Source organism: Symphalangus syndactylus, chromosome 5 (genome assembly GCF_028878055.3).
Source record: "Symphalangus syndactylus isolate Jambi chromosome 5, NHGRI_mSymSyn1-v2.1_pri, whole genome shotgun sequence".
Lineage (NCBI taxonomy): Eukaryota > Metazoa > Chordata > Mammalia > Primates > Hylobatidae > Symphalangus > Symphalangus syndactylus.
The window spans coordinates 104,593,720-104,609,344 of NC_072427.2; the positions used below are offsets into that span (position 1 = coordinate 104,593,720).

General features: G+C 36.6%; 1 protein-coding gene across 7 annotated transcripts in view; it reads left to right on the forward strand.

Annotated features, from left to right (window-relative positions):
* MRPL39 (mitochondrial ribosomal protein L39) overlaps positions 1–15,625 on the forward strand; it is a 39,699-nt gene that overhangs the window by 7,068 nt on the left and 17,006 nt on the right. For 5 of the 7 annotated variants that reach the window (XM_055279362.2, XM_055279365.2, XM_055279364.2 and 2 more), the window contains exons 3-9: positions 5–144; positions 2,460–2,559; positions 4,079–4,146; positions 6,510–6,622; positions 9,958–10,023; positions 10,947–11,100; positions 15,045–15,092. In XM_055279362.2, the coding sequence (XP_055135337.2) occupies positions 5–144; positions 2,460–2,559; positions 4,079–4,146; positions 6,510–6,622; positions 9,958–10,023; positions 10,947–11,100; positions 15,045–15,092 (689 nt within the window). Of the gene's footprint in view, positions 1–4; positions 145–2,459; positions 2,560–4,078; positions 4,147–6,509; positions 6,623–9,957; positions 10,024–10,946; positions 11,101–11,635; positions 12,060–15,044; positions 15,093–15,625 lie in introns of those variants that run through there. The other 2 variants (XM_063639368.1, XM_063639369.1) reach the window with 2 other exon arrangements.

The following is a 15,625-nucleotide window of genomic DNA, read 5'->3' on the forward strand; positions in this document are numbered from 1 at the left end:
CTAGATTTAAGTGAGTGGTATTGCAGGAAGTCCATTCTGGCTCTGGTGGATGGACAGCCTTGGGACATGTATAAGCCTTTAACAAAGTCCTGTGAAATTAAATTTCTGACTTTCAAAGATCGTGATCCAGGAGAAGTGAATAAGGTATTTCTATCTCTACATTCTTTTTCTATTTCCCCAGTATCTTCACCTTTTTATTAAGACCTGTTTATGGGGTGTAACGTAAAAATATGGCCAAGTTCAAATGTTGTATTGTACTCTTTAGTCAATGTTTTACCTGTTAGATTAGTCACTTTTGTAGTTCAAAAAATATCAGTGGCATCCATTTGTGGGTATTTTTGGTATGCTGTGTCTTTTATATTCGTATCTTTGTTCAACTTACATTCATTAATCACTCTCTATATTGTGGGTGATTCCATTTCCACTGCTACTGCTTGAATTCAGCCTTTGACTATCTTATCTAGATAATTTCAATAACTTTTTAACTCTTTCTGCTTACCCATCCCCCCACTTTTTTTTCCGGTACTTAAAAGTTGTTCTTTTACAGGCATATAACAGCTTTATTAAGTGACTTGTCTAAGGATCATGTCACTTACACCTAAAGAACTTGCCTACCTGTTAACATTCACATAGCTTTCCAGGCCCTGTATAATCTGTTCCCAGCCTGCCTTTCCAGCTTGGCCTCCCCCTGCTTCTTTCCACTTCCTCCTTGCTCTGGCCTCATTAGAGTACTTGGTCACTGTATTAGTCCGTTTTCACGTGGCTATAAAGAACTCCCTGAGACTGGGTAATTTATAAAGAAAAGAAGTTTAATTGACTCAATTTTTCATAGCTGGAGAGGCTTCACGAAACAATCATAGTAGAAGGGGAGGCAGGAACATCTTACATGGAGGCAAGAGAGAGTGTGGGTGGGGGGGGACTGCTAAACACCTTTAAACCATTAGATCTCATGAGAACTCACTCACTATTGCGAGAACAGTCTGGGGGAAACTGCCCCATGATCCAGTCACCTCCTACCAGGTCTCTCCTTCGTTCGAGATGAGATTTGGATGGGAACACAGAGCTAAACCATATCAGTCACTAATGGTTTATGCTGTGTTATCCACCTTGCTTTTGTTGATGCTTTCGTCAAATGTGAGCATTTTCTTTTCTCTCTATTAAAACCTATTTATTTTTTACAGTTCAGTTAAAAGGCCATCTGCTTTGTGGAACCTTCTAAGTTTCTCCTTGTCAAAATTAATCCTCTTTTCTCTAAGGTCTCACACAACTTGGCTAGTCTCTAGATACGATGTTTTAATTTTGTCTTGTAACATAAACGGTTGAATGTGAAGATAGGGACCATTTCCCTGATTGGACCTAGTTCTTGATATACATACAGTAGGTGTTTAATAAATATTTGTTGAAATAGTTGAACAAGAAAATGATAGAAATGAAAGTAATAGCCAACAATGAGTATGTATGTATTATGTATCAGGCAGTGTTCTAGGTGATTTACAGGTATTAACTCATTTAACCTTCATACAAACTGTGAGTTCGTGCTATTCTCCCCATTTTCCCGATGAATAAACTGAGACAAAGAGAAGTTCAGCAGCTTGACCAAGGTTACTGATTTAGGAAATAGTGGAGCCCAGATTTGAACCTAGGTATTCTGACTGGAGTTCAACAGAGATTTAAAGACATTTAGGTAGGATAGAAGAAGAAGTACATGTTGCTACTTGCCTTCAAGGCCTGGGTCTGTACTTATTTTTAGTGTAATATGGTTGCATAGAATTTATAATGGAGAAGTGATCCCACTTTTTTAGTCCTCAAATGTTAAGAAGAGCTTCTGAAAAGTATGCAGAGTAGTGTCAGCAGGAGGGGAACACAATGGACAGGTATGGTGCAGGTTTCTCCTTGTGACTCTGATCAGGTCATTGCTCTGATACCATCTCAAGCATGTCCATGAATCAAAATGTGCTGGTAAGATGAAAGCCCAGTTCCTGCTGCTCTGCTATAAATATGAGTACTTTGAACGATGTGTTAGGGTGTTAGGTATAGGATAAGAGTCACTAATAATTCATAAAAGTTGAGTTTTTCTCCGTATTTATAAATGGTATAAACAGTTACATAATTGATTATTTTACTTTAGCACAAGTTTGTTAACAAGTTAACTTTATTGTGGGTTAAAAATAAACACTTTCAGATAATAAAACTATCTGTCGGGGTTGATAACCATTATGGTGTTTGATATCTTGCACAGAAACATTGCTAAGAACCTGAGGTTCATGCTTCATTCTTTTTTGATTTTTGCTTGGTCGAGGTAATGTCATGGCCTGATGGTAACTGTTGCTACATTGTGTGAACAGAGATATATGAGAAATATTTTCTAAGTCAGAGGTTCACTTAAAATTTAATATTGTCAAAACTTTAGTGAATCTCAGTGTGTTTATATATATTTTATATATGTTTTTTTTTTCTAGGCTTATTGGCGTTCCTGTGCTATGATGATGGGCTGTGTGATAGAGAGGGCATTCAAAGATGAATATGTGGTCAATTTGGTCAGAGCTCCAGAAGTTCCTGGTAGTGTATATATATAAATATATGTCTTTTTGTGATCCTTAAATATTTTGGTACCTATTTTTGATGACGTATAGAGTTTAGTACTAATATAAATTACCATTATACATATGTTTCATTTATCATGGGTAACAAAATCTTTCTTACTATGATGAAACATGAAGTAGTCTTTGCAGGTTAATAATTAACATCATAGAATTACTGGAAAGTGTTTGTCTTGAATATGAATTTCATGGAATTCCACTATCTCAGCGTTTATTTATTTATTTGAGATGGAGTTTCGCTCTGTTGCCCAGGCTGGAGTGCAGTGGCGTGATCTTGGCTCACTGCAAGCTCCGTCTCTGGGGTTCACACCATTCTCCTGCCTCAGCCTCCCTAGTAGCTGGGTCTACAGGAGCCCGCCACCACGGCTGGCTGATTTTTCTGTATTTTTAGTAGAGATGGGGTTTCACCATGTTAGCTAGGATGGTCTCGATCTCCTGACCTCGTGATCCGCCTGCCTCGGTCTCCCAAAGTGCTGGGATTACAGGCGTGAGCCACCGTGCCCGGCCCTCAGCGTTTATTTTTTACAACTTTAAGCATATATTTCCAAATTGGATGTGTAGAGGAGGAGGAAATATGAGTATAAGTAGACTACTGGAAAGAGCTGTGCTTAGGTGGTAATATTTCACCAGACATGACCATTACTTTGGAGAGTGACAGCACTTTGGTGAAATGAAAAGATGTGGACTGTAATTTTGCTAAAACTAGGATTTTGGAATAGTAAATATGGTAGGATCACATGTCTAATTTTTTTTTTTTAAAGAAATAGATATACCTAAAATATTTGAAAGAAGCTCAAGAAATGATTCTAAGAACAAAACACCAAAAAGAAGATATTTAGGGGATATAAAAGAAATTTAGCATTTCGTACCCATTAAGTTATTTATCTACTTACTAAATATCTTGTTCTTTTGGATTTTTTTTTTTTTTTTTTTTTTTTTTTTTTTTAAGACGGAGTCTTGCTGTGTCGCCAAGGCTGGAGTGCAGTGGTGCAATCTTGGCTCACTGCAACCTGCACCTCCCAGATTCAAGCGATTCTCCTGCCTCAGACTCCCAAGTAGCTGGGATTACAGGTGCCTGCCACCAAGCCCAGCTAATTTTTGTATTTCTGGTAGAGATGGAGTTTTACTGTGTTGGCCAGGCTGGTCTCAAATTCTTGACCTCAGGTGAGCCACCTGCCTCGGCTTCCCAGAATTTTTACATCTGGTAACTGTATGAAATCTGTACAGTAATAGCATTTTTGAAGAAAACTTGAATGTTTAAAAAATATTAGTGATTTGGGGTTAACAATCTTTTGGCTAAGGGAAATTTGACAGAGTTCTGGCAAGCAGCTGGAAGAATGGCAACCATTTTATAATTTGTAGAGTTGGGAGAGAGTGCTAATCCTTCTTTTCATGGTCTAAATATTCAGTTGTTGCAAATTAGTAACTTTCTGTTGGGGCAGGTTTGACTTTGCTTTTTATTTTGGTTGGATTTACAGTAATTTCTGGTGCCTTCTGTTATGACGTAGTTTTGGATAGCAAACTTGATGAGTGGATGCCAACAAAAGTAAGTGTATTATTCTGGAATATTAATTTTAAAGTGTCTGCCTTTCTTTGTTAGAATGATTCCTATGTTAGTATTGTTGAATGGTACTGCATGTTGAGAACATTTAAAAGAATCTATCTATGTATCTATGTATCTGTCTGTCTATCTATCTATTGGTGGTGTTGCTTTTTCAGCCTATTTAAGCTAGAGGTATGTGAATGAGAGTATTTACATCAACATGGTCAGTTGTCTTGAAACTTTATGTTCTGCTTGACCTTTTCTTGATGTTCCTTCTAAGTGGTTTTAAGGTAGTGGTTTTCAAGAGGCCCAGAATATGAAATATAAAAACTTAACTATCTTGACCCATGTGGTAGTAGGGGGCCTGGAGCCATACCTGTTTGGATCGCTGGAGCACAATTTGAAAACCACTCCCCTAAACCATTTTAACTTGTTGCATACAGTGAGGTCCCTGTATGTACAAGGGTCACATTGAGAGCTGGGTGAATTAAAGAATCAGACTTTGACAAAGCTAACTCAAGCATCAACAAATGAAATACTAACAAACTAAACTCTTTGTGAATGGTTTGCCTTTGTAATGAGGATGATCCTTGTTGGTCTGGGACTTGGGTAGCAACAGAACCTAACAAGGACAGTCTAGCTCAGGTTCCCAGTAGGTAAGGAGTGCTGATGGTTATCAAAGATCAAGCCTGGAGATGTAGTTCTGATTGGGGAGAATAGGCAAATACCTAATTCTTAATTAAACAAAACTATATGTCCTATGTGTTGGGAGTCTGGAGATCTGAAAAGGGGAAGCAGTATAGCACATCATTTTATCATTTCCACTGTGTACATTCTTTTTATATTTAATATCTCTGAAAATATATAAGCCTTATGTTAGATGGTATCTTGCAATTAGAATTTGTAGTGTTTTTTTTTTTTTTTTCCCGTTAGTAATACATCTTAGATTTAGTGAAATACTGTAGTGGTTCTTAAAAGCAAGGATTTTGGAGTAAGGGCAGATCCAGCTTTAAATTTGGCCTTGGAAATTACTTTTTGTATAATCCTGCGCATATTACATAATATTGAGAGGGAGAGAAGAAGGAATCAAGAAAGAATGACAAAAAAGGAGAGGGAAGAGAGAGAGAAGAGGATGGAAGGAGGGGAGGGAAGAGATTGGAACTGTTTCTTCATGACCTCTGGGCTCCTGTCAGTGTAGCTTCTTCCTTTTCACGTATGTCTCCAAATTTAAGATTTTCTTTACGGGGCAAGTTAGGTAAAAACTGAGGTCAAGATTTAATTTTCATTATCTGTGAAACATAACTGCTTTTTTCTTTCTTTCTCTTTCTTTTTTTTTTTTTTTTTTTTTAAGAGATAGGGGTCTCACTATGTTGCCCAGGCTGGCCTTGAACTTCTGGGCCCAAGCAATCTTCCTGCCTCAGCCTTTCTAGTAGCTGGGACTGCAGGTGTATGCCACTGTGCTTGGCTTTTGCATTTTTCTTTTTTAAAAGATAAAACCTTACAAAAGAAATATGCGAGCTGACTGTATGGAGTTGGGTTGAGTAGACAGCTTAAAGAAAATAGGGGAGAGTTACATTGAAGGAATAGTTGTATAAAACCATGAATGTTGATTTTTTTATATAGTAAGTTATTCTTTATAGAGAAGTCATTTCATGCAAAAAAGTCTAATAGGATTTTTATGGAAATAATTTTATTATAAAAATTACTTGTGTAATAGTGCTTGGTCTTTTCTGTATTATTAGTAATGATTTATTGTATGAAAGCTCAATTAGAATTTTTATTAAAAATCTTAAAAACATTCTTAATGTGTATTCTTCATCATTTTAATTGTGTAAAATTGACATTTTTATTAAGCAGAAACTTTTAATATTGGACATGCTATACTTTGTACAGGGTGGGTGATGATGCTACATTTCTAGTGAAACTTTCTTAATTATGAAAACAATAACTTTTTCCCCATACATTTAATAAACAGTTTTATTCATACTGTAAACACATTTTTATGTCTTGCTATTTATTTATTGGCATTTTTACTTGCTGCATCATAGTCTTAATAAACATTTTAAGGTTGTATAATTTGGATGAAATTATAATATAATTTGGATAAAATTTCTTTATAGTTTTATCTTTAATAATTAGTATTAATGAAGGCTGACACCTTAATTACAGGTAAATAAGAAGTTTTATAGTTTATGGTCCAAAACTTCAGTTGTTGCAAATTAATAACTTTCTGTTCTAACAAATTTGATTTTGTCTTTTATTTTAGTTGGATTTGCAGTACTAAGCATAGAGTTTTGTCTCAACTGGCTTATGGAGAAACACTTTTCAGTAAATTGTTACTAAAGGTTATTACTTTCATTTTTAAGGAGAACTTACGTTCCTTCACAAAGGATGCTCATGCTTTAATTTATAAAGATCTTCCATTTGAAACTCTGGAAGTTGAAGCAAAAGTAGCATTGGAAATATTTCAACACAACAAGTAAGTGTTGGCTTTCTTTAAATCAAGGCTAACTCTCCCAGTATTATATGTAATAAAGAAAATTCAGGTCTTAAGAATTTTTATATTTGATATACATATGACAGTGTATTATTTTCCACTCTGAGACCTCTCTTTTTTTTTTTTTTTTTTTTTTTTTGAGACGGAGTCTCGCTCTGTCGCCCAGGCTGGAGTACAGTGGCGCAATCTCGGCTCACTGCAAGCTCCGCCTCCCGGGTTCACACCATTCTCCTGCCTCAGCCTTTCCGAGTAGCTGGGACTACAGGCGCCCGCCACCACGCCCGGCTATTTTTTTGTATTTTTAGTAGAGACGGGGTTTCACCGTGGTCTCGATCTCCTGACCTCGTGATCCGCCCGCCTCGGCCTCCCAAAGTGCTGGGATTACAAGCGTGAGCCACCGCGCCCGGCCACTCTGAGACCTCTCTGATCTCATTTATTTCGCTGAGGAAAATGTTCCCCATCTCCCTTGATAATTTTCTCACTTTGTTTTACTTCTCTGTTCTTGGACTAGCCTTTCTCATTATATCAACATAGTGGTGTTTCCTTTTTTTCTTTCTAGTGTGAAGTGATAACGTACGTTAAGCGACTATATAATTGTGTGTATTTGGCAGTGTTTCTCTCCTACCCCTCCACACTTAAAATGACACTGATAAGATTGAAAAGGCAAGCAGTTTGGGAGGGGGCTAACAGCTGAAGTAAAATGTTTACACAGCCAGGTCTTAATCTTCTGCATGTGAATTATTCATTTGATGGATTTTCTTTAACATTTTAATTCCTGCCTGGCTTCTCAGTTCTCAGAAAACTTTCAGTTCACCTTCGACTACCAGTTATAAGAACATGAGCTAAATTTTAACATTAATCTAATAGAATATTAGAACTAACTAGAAAGAGAAACCTGTGCTGTAAAAAAAAATAACAGACGCCGAAGCCAAAATATGCACCTACAAATTGTTAAAGGTTACAGATTAGAATTTCTTTAGGTATATAGAAGTTGAAATACAAATTCTCATAGGGATAGGTTATCATAAATATATTGGCTTAGTTATGAGTGTGTTTTAGACACATACTTTATAGCTTGGCATTTCTCAAAGCAGTCTGTCTTATAATATTCTTCTATAGGATGTTAATTGACATGTGAAACCATGTACTGTGTTAAGCTGAGTTTGAAGAACAGTGGCTTAAAAAATTTTACTCATCGCACTCAAGGGTCTCCCAAAGTGGACATTGAAAATTTCCCAAATATATCTGCCCATGGAATACTTTTTCTTGAAACATTTTTAGCATGTCCTGGAACCAGTGGACTTAGAAACCAGTTGTAATGTGCTGTTTTAACTAGAGTACAGATAGTATTGTAGAACCAAACCACCATTTATAGCATTAATTTGACAAGAAAATTCTTTGGACTATCTGAACACGTCAAGTCACTCTCTGTGCCAAAAGTCTAGGCACATGCTGCCCAAAAGAAATATAATATGAGACATCTGTATAATTTGAAATTTTCTAGTAGTTACATTGAAAAAAAGTCAAAACAAAAGTTGAAGTTAATTTTAATGATTTTATTTAAATGATACATCTAAAATGTTACTCAATGTAATCAATATTAAAATATTGATATTATTTTATATTCTTTTTCACAAAATCTTCAGAACCTGGTATGTGTTTTACACTGAAGGCACATTTTAACTAGTACTAATCACATTTAAGTGCACCATGGTACTTTACTGGACAGTGTACTTTTGACTTCCATTCAGTATACATTGAGATTTCCCATTCCTCTAACTGTCAAGGACCGGTAGCAGCTTCTGGGACTTTTGTAACTTGGTTGAGTGTGTGGTAGGAGGAAGGGGATAATTCTGGAGGAAGCTTGATAGGACAGAAGAGTTGGTTCATTGAAGGTGGGTCAGTGATTGAGTCTTTCTGCTGCAGGAGTAAGGGTGGGACCTTTTTGTGGCTTTGACTCTCGGGACAGGAGCATCTCTTGGAGGTGGGTCAGGAGGGACAAGTATTCAAGGGAATTGGCACCCTTATTAGTGCCTGGGGGACTGTAGCAGTCAGTGGGTGGTTTTGCATAAACCAGTGTTCCCTAACTTTGCTACATAATTGTGCATACACCTGTGGTGCACATACACATATTACTTGTTTAGCACCCTGAGGTAAACAGACAAAGCTCTCAATAGTAAATGGTAAAGTCATGATTTGAACCTGGGCTGTGCAGTTTCATCTGTGCCTTTAGCTATACTGACAGAATTGGGTAGATTTGAGAGACACTGGGCAGTCAAATTGACAACTTGATAATGAATTGAATAAAGGAGATATGGTAGGAGAAAGGAATCAAGGAAATCTCCCAGGTTTTTCACATGGACACCTGGGTGGTTGGTGGTATCGTACTAAGACAGGAAATTCAGGAGGAAGAACAAATTTGGGCGGGGAAAGAGGTGGTAATTTGTGCAGTTTGCAAATTTCAGGGTAAGGTGCTTGTGGAACATTCTAGAGGATGTCCAAATGGGTCTTGGATATACAGTTTGGTGGTCAGAAGAGGTAGGTAGATTAGAAGCAGAGATATAGGAGATATAACTACATAAGTTGTAGCTCAAGGGGCTGACCTAGGGAGGATGCTTAGAGTGAAAAGAGGGTGTAGGATAGAGTTCTCAAAGGGTAGAGAAAGACAAGAGTGACCAGAGATGTAAAATAACAAGCAGTAAGGAATGCCACTGATACCCATGGAAAGAGCACTTTGAGGCTGGGTGTGGTGGTTCATCGCTATAATCCCAGCACTTTGGGAGACTGAGGCAGGAGGATTGTTTGACACCAGGAGTTTGAGACCAGCCTGAGGAACATGGCAAGACCCTATCTTTACCAAAAAAAAATTAGCCCTGCATGGTGGCTCACACCTGTAGTCCCAGCTACTTGGGTGGCTGAGGCAGGAGGGTCGTTTGAGCCCAGAAGTTTGAGGCTGCAGTGAGCTATAATTATGCCACTGCATTCCAGGGTGGGTGATAGAGTAAGACCCTGTCTCAAAAAAAAAAAAGAAAGGAAATAAAAATGGAAAGAAAGAACACTTTGAGAAGTGGAGGTGAGCATTAGTATTAAGAAAATGAGGACCAAAAAATGTCCACTGGGTTGACACCAAGCAGGTCTGTGACTTTGTTGAGAACAGTTTGGCAGAGTCATGGGGCTGTGGCCAGATTAAAGGGAGGTTCCAAGTGTAACCTACTCTCAGAAAGTGTGGCTGAAGAGGAAGAGAAAGGGAGGTATCTTTAAACACCTTTTTACATATTTTGAGTTAAAAAAATGTTTTTTTCTTTGCTGCTTTTCAGGTACAAAATAGATTTCATAGAAGAGAAGGCATCTCAGAACTCTGGGAGAATAATCAAGCTACACAGGTAAGTAAAATTCTAAAAACTGGCTGCTATGTTAGAGTAAGGCTTAGCTTTATTGTTATCTGAATGAAGCATATGACCAAAAAAGATGAATTTGTATCTTATTTTGTTCTTATTACCTTATTTTTTGTTGCATCATTCATTGTTTTGATATGGTGGTAAATGGAAGCTTGAAATTATCTTCAGGAACACTTGTGGTTTCTATAATCCTCATTTTATTGTTTGCTATTTTTATTTAATTTTGAGTTGAAAACCACTGTTTAAGAATGTAATTTTTAGGAGTTTTGAAACTGGGCAAGATAGTCGTTGTGATGAGTTGAACATGGTAATTCATATGAATACTGACTAACTAGTAATTACTTATGATACTTGTAAGTTAAGCCAGAATGTGCTTTCTGATGCATGGATGAGAAAGGTCCACTGCTTATGATGACGTTCTCCCATGGGGAGCAAGTCCCAAGACAATGTATTCTGCAGAAATGACTTCATGACCTGGATCCATTTTCTCAACCTCCTGTTTTTATGAATTGGACTTCACTTTTTTCTCTAGAAACTGCCCTTTGTTTCTGAACACAATCTGTCCTACACACTGAATTCTCAGCTTCGTTACATGGGTTATTGTAAGGTTGTAGATGATCGGTTTTAGGCAATTGGATCAGCTTGATAGCATGATGTGTTGTGTGACTCTTAAAGACCTTAAAATTTATATCAATGCTAATTAAGAAAATGGTTCATTTGATTTAATTTTCAAAGTTTTAGCCTCTTTACTTGAGATCATTATGTCAGGGGTCATTAGAAACTGAATTGAACCATATATAATGTTCTTGATTAGGGATATTAGCAAAGAGAAGGAAGAGATTTCTTTTTCAAGCTCTTACAAATTATTTGATGTTGCAGTTTTGTTTATTTATTTTTAAATCAATCAGAATAGGTGACTTCATTGATGTGAGTGAGGGCCCTCTTATTCCAAGAACAAGTATTTGTTTCCAGTATGAAGTGTCAGCAGTTCACAATCTTCAACCCACCCAGCCAAGTCTCATACGAAGATTCCAGGGTGTGTCTTTACCTGTTCACTTAAGAGTAAGTAAAGCTTAAAGTTCCAGGTCTTCCAATTTGGGTATAGATATAATTCCGGACTTGATTTTATACCAGTTTGAAGAATATAAACTTTTAATTTTTCTTAAGATATATGACACTAATATTTTATAAACTCAGGTTTATGATTAAAAACAAAGTTGCCCAGGCTGTAAATATACAATTACAAAAGAAACAGTAGTTGAAAAAATTAAATCAAATTGATATAGCATTTAAAAATTTCAAGTTAGCATAGGTGAGGGTACATTGACAGAGGGGGTATTAGAGTGCGTATTGGTAAGACTTTCTGGAATGCCTTTTAAGCTTAAATTTGGCATGCTCTTCCCTCTAATTTTAATGATCCGTTCATGACCCGAAGCCTGACATTTTCCACATTGCTCCTACCCCTTGCTAATCTTTTTATTTAAATTTTTTATTTTGAGATAATTACGGTTATAAGACATAGAGAGATCCCATGTACCTTTACTTGGTTTCCTCAATGGTAGCATCTTGGAGTACTAAAATACAGTATCACCACCAGGGTATGGACAGCGATACAATGAAGATACAGAACAATTCCTTCACTACGGGGATCCCTCATGTTGGCCTTTTATAGACACACGCATTTACAGCCACTTCCCTCTGTTGCCCCCGTTACCCTGCCTGCTTACCCCTGCCAACTACTTATCTGTTTTCCTTTTCTATAATTTTGTCACTTCAAGAATATTATATGAATGAGATCAAACAGTATGTAATTTTTTTGGGATTGGCACTGTTCACTCAGTATAATTCTCCAGAGATTCATCCGAGTACATTGAGTGTATCAGTAGTTCATTCATTCTTATTGCTAAGTAGCATTACTTGGTCTGGATGTATCACGGTTTGTTTAACCATTCATCCATCAAAGGCCATCTGAGTTGTTTTCAGTTTTTGGCTATTACAAATAAAGCTGCTGTGACATTGCGTGCAGGTTTTTGTGAATATTTCTCTGGGATAAATACCCAGGAGTGCAATTGCTGGGTCATATGATAAGTGTATGTTTAGTTTTTTAAGAAACAACCAAAGTGTTCCAGAGTGACTGTACCATTTTACATTCCCACTGGCAATGTGTGAGTGATCAGTTTTTCCACATCCTCACTAGCATTTGATGCTGTCACTACTTTTTTTTTTGTTTTAGTCATTCTGGTATGTTTGTAGTGATTTCTCATTGTAGTTTTAATTTGAATTTCTCTGTTGACAATGGTATTGATCATCTTTTCATGTACTTATTTGCCATCTATGTATCTTCATTGGTGCAATGTCTGTTTATGTCTTTTGCTAGTGTTCTAATTAGATTGTTTTACTTTTTAACAGTTGAGTTTTGAGAGTTCTTTATATGTTGTAGATACTAGTTTTTTGTTAGATATGTAGTTTTCAGATTTCTCTCTTTTTCTGTCTGTACCTTGTGTTTGTATGTGTGGCTTGTTTTCTCATTCTCTGAGCAGCCTTTTGCAGAGAAGAAGTTTTTAATTTTGATGAAACTAGTTTGTCAAAATTTGATAAAATTTTTGTTTTTATAGATTATGTTTTTGGGGTTAATTCTAAGAACTCTTTGACCAGCCCTAGATCCCAAAGATTTTCTCCTTTTTTTTCCTTCCTAAAAGTTTTAGAGTTTTACATTTGTTTAAATCTGTGGTCCATTTTGAGTTAATTTTTCTATGAGTGTGAGATTTAGGTTTAGGTTTTTTTTTTTTTTGTGGTCTGTAGATGTCAGATTGCTCCAACACCATTCGTTGAAAAGGCCACTCTTCCTCCACTGAGTTACTTTTGCATCTTTGTTAAAAATTAGCTGAGCATATTTATGTAGGTCTATTTTTGGGTCCTCTGTTCTGTTCCATTGATCACATATGTTTAGCTCTCTACCGGTACCACACAGTCTTGATTACTGTAGCTCTAAATAGGCTGTGAAATCAGGTAGAGTAATTCCTCCCTTGTTACTATTTTTTAATCAAAATTGTTTTAACTCTTCTAGTTTCTTTGAATTTCCATTTAATGTTAGGATAATATTTTCAATGTCAACAGAGTCTTCCTGAGATTCTAATAAGAAGTCCATTAGACCTATATAGCAGTTTGGGGAGAAATGACATCTTTAATATGTCGAGGTTTCCAGTCTATGAACTTACTGGATCTTCTTATTTATGTTTTCTTTCATCTCTCTCATTTTGTAAAATTTAGCACACCTCTCCTGTACATTTGACTTTGACTTTTCTCCACATACCTGCTTCCTTTCCTAGCCTTCCCAATTTCAGAAAATGAGATCATCCTTTAACTCAAGTTTTTCCAACTCACAGCCCATGGGCTGCATGCGGTCCAGGACGGCTTTGAATGAGACACAAATTTGTAAACTTTCTTAAAACATTATGAGGTTTTTTTGCGATTTTTTTTTTTTTTTTTTTTTTTTAGCTCATTAGCTGTCATTAGTGTTAGTATATTTTATGTGTGGTCCAAGACAATTCTTCCAGTGTGGCCCAGGGAAGCCAAAAGATTGGATACCCCTGGTTTCCTTAGTTGTTTAAGGTAATCCTTGATTCTCTTTTCCCCTCGTAGCCATGCCCCAGCCCATCCATCCGCAAGTCCTTTCAACTTTTAACTCTGAAACATATTCTGAATCTATGCACCTTATAGCATCTCATCTGCTACTACTTCCCTTATCCAAGTTCCTCTTTGTTTTCACTCACCTTCCTTGCTTTCACTCTTGCCCTCTACAGTGCATTTTCCACTTAGTAGCCAAAGTGATCTTTTTAATACACAATCTGTTATGTACTTCCTCGGCCCCAAACTTTCCAATGGCTTCCCTTGAACAAATCCCAACTCTCTACCCTGTCTCACAAAGCCCTGCATTATCTGGTCCCTGCCCGCTTCTCTGACTTTATCTAACACCACTCCTTTCCTCACTCACTATATTCCAGCCACAGCTTAAGGTCTCTGCACCAGCAGTTTATTCCGCCTGAGTCAGGCATGGTTTTCCCTTTAAACATACCAGTCAGCTCTTTCCCTAGAAGGGTTCGTATGTCGACATTTATTAATTTTACCTTTTAGTATAGATTTTATGAGCTCATTCAGGGTGAAATAGTCACTGGCCTGCCCATATGTCTTGTTACCACTTTTAGTTGACCTAATAGAATTGATGTGGTCATGATACACTTTGCACAGTTTTCTTTAATGCATTCTGATAATCCTCTGCTACAGGAGGTTGTTATGGACTAAGGAAATTGAGTTTAAGTTTTACTATTGTCTTGGGAGGCTGAGGCAGGAGAATTGCTTGAACCTGGGAGGCGGAGGTTGCAGTGAGCCGAGATCATACCACTGCACTCCAGCCCGGGCGACAGAGTGAAACTCCATTTCAAAAAAAAAAAAAAAAAAAAAAAATTTGCTATTGTCTTTGTTGGTTTTACTTACTCTTTAGGGTAACTTGATGAATCCTCTGGTTCTGCCATTTCAATGTGAAGATGTCACAGTTGGTTTTTAATGACTGTCTTCTTGTGGTTGCTTATGATTTGAAGAATAACTTCTAGAATGTTGAAACTGGCTATTTAAGGATTGAACCACAGTCTATGGGAAAGTAGGGCAGGTTTTTGCTTCCTATTAGAAGAAATGGTTTCTATGATGGAAATGATTAAGACGGGCAAAAGTGAAAGAAGGGCACATTCAATCCTTAAGCGTTTTTTTCTTAAATGCTCACTGCAACCTCTGCCTCCCGGGTTCAAGTGATTGAAGAAAGCAAAAAACAAAGCAGCTATCTCCATGTAGCACCTTTTTTCGCTACTATGATCCACTTTTATAACCATTTATCTATATTAGTACTGCCTAGCTTTTTATTTATTTTGTTCTAAAAGCTATATAAAGACTCTGTCCCTTTTACTTTGACATTACTGCTTTATTTAGTTCATCGCAAATCTTTTCTTTTCAAGGCACATTTTACAATATGGGATAAGCTATTGGAAAGATCTTGGAAAATGGTAAGTGTTTTTGACAGCTAATGAGTACTCTTCTATAAAGAAATTCATCAAAATTAACCAATAACAACCAAAGGCGGGAAAAATGAAAGAAACAAAGAGAAAGGAAAAAAGTAAGTTGTCTCAACAGTCAAAGCAGTGTTGTGATTGTTCACTAGTGTGTTGGTAAGGGTAAAGTTGTAACTTGGCAGCTCTCTTTTGATTTTATTTGTTAATATCATGAAAATGATATTGTAGAACTTGAAGAGAAATAAGAATATTACTATGTAATAGTAATAGTTCTTAATAGTTGTAATGGTATCAGTTAGGTCTTAGGATTTTTTTTTGTAAACTTAATGAATATTTAAAGGATTAAGATTTGTCAGGTGTATTTTAAAGCCGCCTTTAGCCATTAACAGTAAATGTGCAAATGTCCTAATGTCCTGAAAAACCAGATTTGAATGTTTGTGTTTTTGTAGTTTATTCTTTGTCATTAGCATTTAGACTTAATGAGTAGGAATGATAGTATTTCTTTTTTTTTTTTTTTTTTTTTTTTT